The sequence below is a fragment of the Eucyclogobius newberryi genome, unplaced genomic scaffold (assembly GCF_026437365.1).
Source record: "Eucyclogobius newberryi isolate DKJ021-1_F unplaced genomic scaffold, fEucNew1.0.hap1 SCAF_11, whole genome shotgun sequence".
Classification (NCBI taxonomy): Eukaryota; Metazoa; Chordata; class Actinopteri; order Gobiiformes; family Gobiidae; genus Eucyclogobius; species Eucyclogobius newberryi.
In genome coordinates this window covers 31,479,316-31,491,283 of record NW_027315735.1, presented here as the reverse complement: position 1 = coordinate 31,491,283, position 11,968 = coordinate 31,479,316, and the positions used below count along the sequence as shown (strand labels likewise).

At 48.4% G+C, this 11,968-nt stretch overlaps 1 protein-coding gene across 1 annotated transcript in view; it reads right to left on the bottom strand.

The window, feature by feature from the left end:
* The window catches only part of psd2 (pleckstrin and Sec7 domain containing 2), a 61,863-nt gene extending 50,935 nt beyond the window's left edge, over positions 1 to 10,928 (bottom strand). The window contains exon 1 of the mRNA XM_072439906.1: positions 10,197 to 10,928. Within this exon, the coding sequence (XP_072296007.1) occupies positions 10,197 to 10,828 (632 nt within the window). The 5' untranslated portion in view covers positions 10,829 to 10,928. The remainder of the gene's footprint in view (positions 1 to 10,196) is intronic.
* Positions 10,929 to 11,968: the final 1,040 nt, after the last annotated feature.

Sequence of the window (11,968 nt, the reverse complement as noted above, 5' to 3'; positions counted from 1 at the left end):
GAGTACACTGAGAGTACATAGAGAATACACAGAGAATACACAGAGAGTACACAGAGAGTACACAGAGAGTACACAGAGTACACTGAGAGTACATAGAGAGTACACAGAGAGTACACAGAGTACACTGAGAGTACATAGATAATACACAGAGAATACACAGAGAGTACATAGAGAGTACACGGAGTACACTGAGAGTACATAGAGAATACACAGAGAATACACAGAGAGTACACAGAGAGTACACAGAGAGTACACAGAGTACACTGAGAGTACATAGAGAACACACAGAGAATACACAAAGAGTACACAGAGAGTACATAGAGAGTACACAGTGTACACTGAGAGTACACAGAGATTACACAGAGTACACTGAGAGTACATAGAGAATACACAGAGAATACACAGAGAGTACACAGAGAGTACACAGAGATTACACAGAGTACACTGAGAGTACATAGATAATACACAGAGAATACACAGAGAATACACAGAGAATACACAGAGAATACGCAGAGAGTACACAGAGAGTACACGGAGTACACTGAGAGTACATAGAGAATACACAGAGAATACACAGAGAGTACACAGAGAGTACACAGAGAGTACACAGAGTACACTGAGAGTACATAGAGAGTACACAGAGAGTACACTGAGAGTACATAGATAATACACAGAGAATACACAGAGAATACACAGAGAATACACAGAGAGTACACAGAGAGTACAGAGAGAGTACACAGAGAGTACACAGAGAGTACACTCCTCCTCTTCCTCCTCTTCCTCCCTCCTCCCTCCTCCTCCTCCTCTTCCTCCCTCCTCTTCTTCCTCCTCCTCTTCCTTCTCCTCTTCCTCTTCCTCCACTTCCACTTCCTCCTCCTCCTCCTCCTCCACTTCCTCCTCCTCCTCCTCCTCCTCCTCCTCCTCCTCCTCCTCCTCTTCACAGCAGCAGAAGTCTCGTCATCACTGTGAGATCTGAGCTTAATCCTGGGCCTCACTGGCAGCTCCAGTGACTCAGAGGATCAGGACCTGACACTGACTCCAAACCTCAGAGGACGGGACGCTTCAGACCTGCACTCGCTTCAGACACTGCACCTGCTTCAAACACGGCACCTGCTTCAGTGGAAAATCTCTTTGACACTCGATGCCAGACTTGGGCAGAAGAAGGAATTCAAACATGTAAACAAGAAGAACAGTTTTCTTTGCGCTAAACTTGACCAAATGTGCAGCTTCAGCTCGGCGTTGGCTCCAGGCCTCAGGCAGAAGGACGTCCATATGTCTCCAGATCTGCAGAAGACACCGCCAGGGAGATGGGCGTCGCTCAGCTGCAGACGCCCGTCACACGCCACCGGGAACAGCTCAACCAAGACAAGGCAAAACGTCCAGATTTATACCGGCGAGGAGAGGGAAGCGAGGGAAGAGCGAGGAGAGGGAAGCGAGGGAAGAGCGAGGAGAGGGAAGAGCGAGGAGAGGGAAGCGAGGGAAGAGCGAGGAGAGGGAAGAGCGAGGAGAGGGAAGAGCGAGGAGAGGGAAGCGAGGGAAGAGCGAGGAGAGGGAAGAGCGAGGAGAGGGAAGCGAGGGAAGAGCGAGGAGAGGGAAGAGCGAGGAGAGAGAAGCGAGGGAAGAGCGAGGAGAGGGAAGAGCGAGGAGAGGGAAGAGCGAGGAGAGGGAAGCGAGGGAAGAGCAAGGAGAGCGAGGAAAGGGAAGAGCGAGGAGAGGGAAGAGCAAGGAGAGGGAAGAGCGAGGAGAGGGAAGAGCAAGGAGAGGGAAGCGAGGGAAGAGCAAGGAGAGCGAGGAGAGGGCATTTAACTGACACAGGCCTACATCGCTCCAGAGTTTATAACCTCAAAGGGACTACATTTATAAAGCGGTAAATGTTGTGGCTGGAGCTGATCAAAACAACCTGGTTTAGTCACGTTTGTTCAGCCTCCAAGAGTTGCATCAAAATAAAACTGCAAATTAAACAAATGATAATACTTAAGGCGACCAAACTACTTTCCAATGCATTTAAAACAACATAAACACATAAAACTACACAAAATAAAGTGTTCTTGCATTCTATAATTTAAGTAACGTATTAATCAGTTCATATTTCTATATTTTCAACATCAAACATTTGATATTTTGATGTTTTGCAGTTTCAATAAAATGCAATTTATTTCATTTGCATAATTTAATCCACGTCAAAAAAGCATAACGAAATGTTTGAGTTGCACAAATATGATTCTGCAGAAGGACAGAGATGATGAAAAAGAGAAACGAATAAGAGAAACGAATAAGAGAAACAAATAAGAGATAACGGACAGAAAGAGACGAAGAGGAGGAGATGGCGGCGGGCGACAGGCGCTGAGATGAAGACGGATAACAGTCTGAAGTGGTGGAATGAATAGAGTCTGGACACGAGAGAGAGAGAGAGAGAGAGAGAGAGAGAGGGAGAGAGAGAGACAGAGAGACAGAGAGAGAGAGAGAGAGAGAGAGAGAGAGAGAGAGAGAGAGAGAGAGAATCAGACGATAGCTCTGCACTTGCCTATTTGATATGTTCTAATATTAAAAGCGGTTATCAGTTACAAACACGTATAAGAAAAACCAAACCTTTATTAGTCTGACATTGGGTAAATCTGAGCGTTGTACAGCACAGTTCAAGGTCAGTGGAAAAATGTACAGTCACAAATAAAGACAAATAACTATTAAAACTATTAAATCTAACAGAGAGCAAAAATGTACGGCTATTATTATTATTCTGTGCAGTAAGTGGCTCTGACTATGGTTGTGTACGACGCCGTTTGACTTGGTCTTGGTCGACTAAAGACGGCCCAGGGCATCGATGAGTCGCCGTGCCACTGGCGAAAGCTCTCGGCGTTGTTAAGAACCGCCAAAACGACATAAGTCAAAAGTCAGATTGAACTGTCCAGTCGCCCACAAATCTAAAGATAACTCTCTCCTTTACGCCGCGGTCCATTTAAATCCTTATGATCGTCGTTAAAATAATTGCAACCGTCTTATTAAAGATCAAAATTAGGACTGAACAAGAACTGGAACAGGACCAGAGCACATTAGGACTCAAACTGGACCGATTAATCGACTGAAGGACTGAAGGACTGAAGGACCACAGTAGAGCTAGTTTGATGGCACGTTTTTAAATACATAAAGCTAATTAAAGTGTTTGTGCGTCTGTGTCTTTGGCCCGTGATAATGAAGTGACTGATCCATCACGCGCAGCTCAGTAAATGGCTCTTTGGACACAGACAGAGCAGATGTGTCCTCTCGTCTGGCCCCGGTGCCTCTTCTTCTCACAGCTGAAGCCTGCAGCGCGATGATGTCATGGCCCCCCTACCGCCGGCCTTCAGACAGCGATGACGTCATAAGATAAGATAAGATAAGATAAGATATTCCTTTATTGTCCCACATGGGGAAATTTCATTGGTGCAACGCAGGTAGATACAGAGGTAGATACAGAAGAACAGATCACTTATAGGAAGTATGAAAAACACTTTCAGTAGAAGATCTCCTATAAATAAATAAAAACTCCCATAGACAAATAAATAAATAAATAAATACCATTGCATGTGATCCCGACAGTAATTGCACATGAATATGTGTCACGACAGCACATAGATTGCACATGAATTTCACAGCAATTGCACATACGACAGAATTGCACATCAGTATTAGGCTAGGTCAGTATTGCGACGGGATAACGTGACGATCTCCGGGTAAGACGACTGTTCTCCGCAGTTTCATGAGTTCCTCCTTTGTGGAAACGCGGTACGGCGCCGGCCGGGGGGCGGGGCCGGAGCCGGGGGGCGGGGCCGGAGCCGGGGGACTCAGAGCCAAGACACATCACTCAATCCAGCCGAACAAAGTCAAAACAAGTTAATTTAAAGCGATTCCAGTGCGTGTCCCGATCGTTCGTGAAGTTCCTCTTTCATATAAACGTGTATATAAACGTGTACCGACGACACGCCGTACTTTAGCGCGGCCGGAGGGCGCGGGGGGGGGGCTGGTGGGCTCGCTCGGAGCTAGCTCACGTCACAACAACACAACGACCGCAACGAAAAACGCTCAAATCCAGCCGAAAAAAGTCAAAAACAGTTGAATTAAAAAACTATTCCAGCGCGTGTCCCTATCGTACAATAAAATAGAAAAAATATACTAACTATATTTACAAAATATAGGAGATAAAGCACAATAAGTGTGAGAAAGAAGAGAGAGCGTTTACACCGGGCTGCCAGCTGTACCAGCGCCTTATGACGTAATACAATGTCATGGCCCCCCCACCGCCGGCCTTCAGACAGCGATGACGTCATGGCCCCCCCCACCGCCGGCCTTCAGACAGCGATGACGTCATGCCCCCCCCACCGCCGGCCTTCAGACAGCGATGACGTCATGGCCCCCCCACCGCCGGCCTTCAGACAGCGATGACGTCATGGCCCCCCCACCGCCGCCGGCCTTCAGACGACGCCGCGTGGCCAGGAAGTGCGGCCGCTGCCCAGAGACGACATGTGCGCGGCGGAAACACACAAATCATGTGACGATCGTGTCTCGCCGATCAATGCGTCAATAAAGCAAGTGTTGTTTAGCGGCTCGTTTTGCAGATGGCTGGACTTCGATCTCATTAAGAAGAACGTGTGATTATGTCAGTCCAAGAGCTGGAGTATGTTATTGTTGCTGGTCTGATCGTACTTTAAAGGAGTCACTTTTCTGGTACAGAGTCTACGAGGGACGCACCAATCCAGCTTTTTCTGTCTAGTTTTGGCAGTTGGAAATTTCAGACACTTGAACGACCAATGGGACTCAATTCAATTTAAGACTCATCTTATTTAAAGAGAGTAAGATAATCAGTTCATTGTGATCCAAAGTCTGTGTCAGTGACATGTGTAGCTGAAGTGTTCCTGTTGCTCATCTACTACTGTTTACTTGATTTTTGAATTTTAGATTTCAGGTACAAACTAAACATTTACAGAGTTGTTGTTGGACTGCAGCAGCTCGTTCACATTTTACTTTTGTTTTGAGCTTTTACAGGAGAAAATGTCCTTTATCAACATATTACTCAGAATCCTGTGTCCTCTGCATGACCTCTGTTGGTTTCCAGTGTCTGCTCCAGTATCGATGATGGTCGGGTCCACCACTCGCTGGTGTCTGCTCCAGTATCGATGCTGGTCGGGTCCACCACTCGCTGGTGTCTGCTCCAGTATCGATGCTGGTCGGGTCCACCACTCGCTGGTGTCTGCTCCAGTATCGATGATGGTCGGGTCCACCACTCGCTGGTGTCTGCTCCAGTATCGATGATGGTCGGGTCCACCACTCGCTGGTGTCTGCACCAGTATCGATGATGGTCGGGTCCACCACTCGCTGGTGTCTGCACCAGTATCGATGATGGTCGGGTCCACCACTCGCTGGTGTCTGCTCCAGTATCGATGCTGGTCGGGTCCACCACTCGCTGGTGTCTGCACCAGTATCGATGCTGGTCGGGTCCACCACTCGCTGGTGTCTGCTCCAGTATCGATGCTGGTCGGGTCCACCACTCGATGGTGTCTGCTCCAGTATCGATGCTGGTCGGGTCCACCACTCGTTGGTGTCTGCTCCAGTATCGATGATGGTCGGGTCCACCACTCGCTGGTGTCTGCTCCAGTATCGTTGCTGGTCGGGTCCACCACTCGCTGGTGTCTGCTCCAGTATCGATGCTGGTCGGGTCCACCACTCGCTGGTGTCTGCACCAGTATCGATGCTGGTCGGGTCCACCACTCGCTGGTGTCTGCTCCAGTATCGATGATGGTCGGGTCCACCACTCGCTGGTGTCTGCTCCAGTATCGATGCTGGTCGGGTCCACCACTCGCTGGTGTCTGCTCCAGTATCGATGATGGTCGGGTCCACCACTCGCTGGTGTCTGCTCCAGTATCGATGCTGGTCGGGTCCACCACTCGCTGGTGTCTGCTCCAGTATCGATGCTGGTCGGGTCCACCACTCGCTGGTGTCTGCTCCAGTATCGATGATGGTCGGGTCCACCACTCGCTGGTGTCTGCTCCAGTATCGTTGCTGGTCGGGTCCACCACTCGCTGGTGTCTGCTCCAGTATCGATGCTGGTCGGGTCCACCACTCGCTGGTGTCTGCACCAGTATCGATGCTGGTCGGGTCCACCACTCGCTGGTGTCTGCTCCAGTATCGATGCTGGTCGGGTCCACCACTCGCTGGTGTCTGCACCAGTATCGATGATGGTCGGGTCCACCACTCGCTGGTGTCTGCACCAGTATCGATGATGGTCGGGTCCACCACTCGCTGGTGTCTGCACCAGTATCGATGCTGGTTTGGTCCACCACTCGTTGGTGTCTGCACCAGTATCGATAATGGTCGGGTCCACCACTCGCTGGTGTCTGCTCTAGTATCGATGATGGTCGGGTCCACCACTCGCTGGTGTCTGCTCCAGTATCGATGCTGGTCGGGTCCACCACTCGCTGGTGTCTGCTCCAGTATCGATGCTGGTCGGGTCCACCACTCGCTGGTGTCTGCTCCAGTATCGATGATGGTCGGGTCCACCACTCGCTGGTGTCTGCTCCAGTATCGATGCTGGTCGGGTCCACCACTCGCTGGTGTCTGCTCCAGTATCGATGCTGGTCGGGTCCACCACTCGCTGGTGTCTGCTCCAGTATCGATGATGGTCGGGTCCACCACTCGCTGGTGTCTGCTCCAGTATCGATGCTGGTCGGGTCCACCACTCGCTGGTGTCTGCTCCAGTATCGATGATGGTCGGGTCCACCACTCGCTGGTGTCTGCTCCAGTATCGATGCTGGTCGGGTCCACCACTCGCTGGTGTCTGCTCCAGTATCGTTGCTGGTCGGGTCCACCACTCGCTGGTGTCTGCTCCAGTATCGATGCTGGTCGGGTCCACCACTCGCTGGTGTCTGCTCCAGTATCGATGCTGGTCGGGTCCACCACTCGCTGGTGCTTTGCCTGGAATGTTCCTGAGTGTGGCTTTTAACTTATCTATGTTTTGAAAGACTGGTGTTTCTGTGGCTATAAATAGCTTGGTCTGGTTCTATCACCTGCTCGTCTCCACGGAGACAAGTTTAATGGCAATATCATCTCCATGGCGACAGGCAGCTGCATCCTCCACCACTTACACAGTTCACCTTTAAAGCTAAACAGACTTACAGCTGACGTTGAGGCCTTTCAGTCTGGACTAGTTGTGGGAGATGTAGTTGTTTTGGAGATTAGAATTTGAAATTAGAATACCAAGTATGTCAAGATCTGTCCTGAGGTCTGTCCTGAGATCTGTCCTGAGATCTGTCCTGATGTCTGTCCTGAGGTCTGTCCTGAGGTCTGTCCTGAGATCTGTCCTGAGGTCTGTCCTGAGGTCTGTCCTGAGATCTGTCCTGAGATCTGTCCTGAGATCTGTCCTGACGTCTGTCCTGAGGTCTGTCCTGAGATCTGTCCTGAGATCTGTCCTGAGATCTGTCCTGAGGTCTGTCCTGAGGTCTGTCCTGAGGTCTGTCCTGAGATCTGTCCTGAGATCTTTCCTGAGATCTGTCCTGAGGTCTGTCCTGAGATCTGTCCTGAGATCTGTCCTGAGGTCTGTCCTGAGATCTGTCCTGAGATCTGTCCTGAGATCTGTCCTGACGTCTGTCCTGAGGTCTGTCCTGAGATCTGTCCTGAGATCTGTCCTGAGATCTGTCCTGAGGTCTGTCCTGAGGTCTGTCCTGAGGTCTGTCCTGAGATCTGTCCTGAGATCTGTCCTGAGATCTTTCCTGAGATCTGTCCTGAGGTCTGTCCTGAGATCTGTCCTGAGATCTGTCCTGAGGTCTGTCCTGAGGTCTGTCCTGAGATCTGTCCTGAGATCTGTCCTGAGATCTGTCCTGAGGTCTGTCCTGAGATCTGTCCTGAGATCTGTCCTGAGGTCTGTCCTGAGGTCTGTCCTGAGGCCCTGGACACAGACGTGTCAGATTCACTGGACCGAAGGGACAATGTAAAGTAAACACAGCTAGTATAAGTCAGAGGAGCCTCTTTTGGTCAAATAATCCAGCGAGATGAGCATCGACTCTTTGACATTCCCAGGTTTGTATCCATGGAGACAGCGCAGGAGGCCGGACCAAAGGCATTGTGGGTAGACAGCATCCAGGCCTTTGAGTTTCCACCTACAACGGCTGTAACCATGGTTTTCAGTGAGATTAAACTTTAGGACTCATAGCGATTAACAATTACCAATTAATTGGTAGAAAGTACTGAAAATGGAAGTCGAAACTCAAATACACCTCTATTTCATCAACCCAAGTCTGAACTCTGTATTAAGTCTGCCATAGACGTTCACTATGTTGTCAAATTTCAATATAGTATGAATATTATACAGTAAATATATTGTGCAGAAATTACTATATGAATTGTCATTGTTGTGCTTTTTATCATATTTTTGGAACCTAGTGAAGCTTTCAGCAGCACTTAAACTACTTTGTGCCAAAAATAAGTTACAAACACCTCATTTATATACATATTTATGTATTTTATATATATGCAAACCGGTTTAAGCACAAAGGTTTATGAAGGTCCTTTTTTGGTCTTCTCTCTGCACAGGGCTGTTACAATGTGTCTGGTCAGCAGTAGCAGAAGAATGAGCTGAATCATTGTTCACCCTGTAACGTTCGTTTAACAGCTCCTCAGAGTCTATTAAAACGAAAATGCTCTCTCACAGTTCAGTCCTGTTTCTGTTTCTGTTTCTGTTTCTGTTTCTGTGTGACATGTGAAAGTCGCAAAAATAACAGTCGAGCACAGACTGAAACTTAAATTTTTTACAACAATGAATCCTTCAAAAGTGCTGTCCACTGTCTGCTGCAACTCCAATTATCCTTTTCGAGAACACAACACATATTTTTACCAACTTCAACCCAGTAATTGACACGTTGTTCCTCATTTTGAAGCTCAGAACTTCCAAAATTCAGTTTATTTCACATTGTTTTTGTTGTAAAGCTACTATAGTAGGTGTATGAATACTATTTATGTTATTTAGGTCAATTATATTAATAACAACTCTTAATATTTCGGGACGTTTTGAACATGCTGAAGTACTTTTATCTGATATTGGTTCATCTTGGCTAAATGCAAGTAAGTAGTAGTAGAACTAAAACAATCCCGACCTTCTTGTACAATTGTGTGGATAATTTACAAGTTATGGAACATGTTTTACTAAAATGTGCCGTGTTAGTCAGGCTTCTGGGGAACAGATAACATATTAACTCCATGTAAGTGACGCAGAGTGGACCAGTTGTTAAAGGCGCGGCTACGTTTTCTGCAAAGTGACTAAAAACAAGAAGCTGTAACATCTCCAAGAAACCACCAGCAACCAGCATGAAAAGTTACATTAAAAGCACCAAAATTGAGCACCTCTGATCTCCGAGTGCACAATATTCACACACGGTGCAAATCCTTCACATAATACTACACATATATATATATATATACACTACAAATCCTTTTCTCCTGTAATTCTGTACAGTCTGAACTACACGTGAGCACAGATCCGACCTTTATTTCCCCCTTCAAATGCCAGCCATCCCCCCATCGTCTCTGCAGCTCTCGCTCGCTCTTCACCTCCTGCTGCTCCGACCAAAGCCTCCACTGTATCAACACTGCAGCACACGGAGCCACAAGTCCACAGAAGTGCACACGGCGCAGGCTCAATGTAAAGCCAAGAATAACACCAGCAGGCATCCCTTCATATCGGTCTGTTCTGTTTACGTGGCAAATGCAGACACAATAGAGTCTATATGTATATGTGTGTGTTTCAAACCACTGACTGTGAAATTACAATGTCTTTGCAGGAAAAATGTGCATTATATTTTAGATACAGCCAAATTTAACTTCCAGCCCGAATCTTTTTGGTGATGAAACCGCAGTGACAAAGCTGTGTAAATATAAAATGAGCTATGGCGTGACTACATGCACTTAGTTGAAGTTAAGCAGTGCTGATGTCCCCAACACATGTAACCATGGGAAACAAGGCCGATATCCAATTCTCTAAATTTTGCAGGAACGGTGGCGATATCAGTAGTGGTATCGAAGCACCTTTAGTGTTTTTACCTGTTTAGCAAAATTATGCCGTTAAACAAAGGAGTTTGTCTTTTGATTTGAAACTGTGACTGTGAGACTGTGAGACTTCGAATAATGGGACAGGCCCCTGAAGTGAGTTTGGGGGTCTGTGGACCATCTCTTACCTGACCGAGCTGTGCATGGCCCCCTGCGTGGCCCCCGGCTCCTCTGAGTGGTATCCATTGGCGATGGCCCATCGTCCCGGCTGGCACAGGACAAACTCGGACCTGCTGCTGCTGATGGTGGTCCTCAGCGGGGACCCTCTCACCGCGCCCTCCGCCCCCTCCACAGCCGCCTCCGGCCCCTCCTGCTCCTGCACCGTGGCCAGCTCCAGCTCCAGCGGCTCGGGACACTGCATCAGCGCCCTCTGCTGGATGAGCGGCGTCAGAGGCGCGTCGAAACTCATGCAGCTGTCGGTTTCGTCGGTGAGAGACAGGACGTCCAGAGAGTCCAGGCTGCTGTAGCACGTCCCGCCTCGGAGAAGGGCCGACTCCATAATCCTCTCAAACATGGAGCTGAAGCCGTCCTTTAAAATGTCCACTTTGATGTCTCCTCCCTCCTCCTCTGCCTCCTCGTCCTCTGCCGGAGTCTCCACCTGCTCCACGATCTGTTCAAACGCAGAGCTGAAAGTGTCCTGGTTTTCGGGGCCGTCCTGCTCCTCTGGGACCCCCTCCTCCTCCTCGTCCTCCTCCTCGTCCTCCACTTCGGTGTCCGCCTGCTCAACGGTGGACTCAAAGTTGGAGCTGAACGAGTCCATGTTTCCCCGCTGCTCCTCCGCGGCCGGGTCCTCGCCGGCGTCGTCCTCGTCCTCCCCGATGCCGTTGGCCAGCCTTTGTCAACAAACAAACAAACAAATGATTCATCTCAGATATACGGGCAGTTTTTCTATTCCATATAACTTAGAGTAAATCCCTTCTGGAAGCTTAAATCATGCATATTTATATTTACGAGGGCCGCGTGATACGTTTGATGACATTAAAACATGGTCACGATCATCACTGCTCTACGACTTCTACATTTCCAGTGGCACGATTATAATCCTCGGCACTTCCAACGCCGCAGCTTAATCGTGAGCCGCGGAAAGCCGTTTGAATCCTCAGCCTTTTGAAACGGCATCATCGCCGCTGCTGCATTCATATTCATTTTAATAGTCACGAGCAGGAGTGTGCGAACGGAGCGTGTTTCAGCTCGAGTGGCCGCTCTGACAATCGAAGGAAGATGAAACGGTGCCGTCTGATTCCCGGCGGACTCAAAAGCAGCGCTCATACCTGCTGCCTGTCAAACCCACCAGAACAAAGCGCTTCTGTAATGTGTCGGGGAACTGCACTCACCGTCGTTGGCGTATTTGGACCACGAACGAATTACATTTTTCTTTAAGTTTGGCCTCATAATCTCACAAAGCAGCAGATTTGGGGCTATTTATTTGCTGCCTTTTTCTCAACAAATAATAATTTCAGTGGCGCCTCTCGCGCTGGAAATGTCAAAGCTATTGGCTCGATTTGTTCAGCTCGTTTGTAATCGCTCTCATTTTAGCGAGCGAAGCGCATTAGGCTAATTGTGCTCGGGCCAAACCGCACAGAGAGACGCTGAGTGCCATAAAAGTATTGGAGTTTGTGTTATTAGATTATATACACAGTCATTACATTGTTTCTGTTCAGCAGAAAGGACACAACAGCTACACGTCTGTTGATCTGAATCCAAAACTGTCTTTAGAGGAGATTCAAGCGCGTCATGGAAACTATGATAATGAAGTTAGTGCAACTGCTGCACAAACTTTATTATTTATCTTAAACTCAACTGACCTTATTTTTCCTTCCATCCCCCTTTCTTTCTTTCTTTCTTTCTTTCGTTCTTTTTTCCTTCCTTTCTGCACCTTGTCAACCTATGTCCGGTTAGT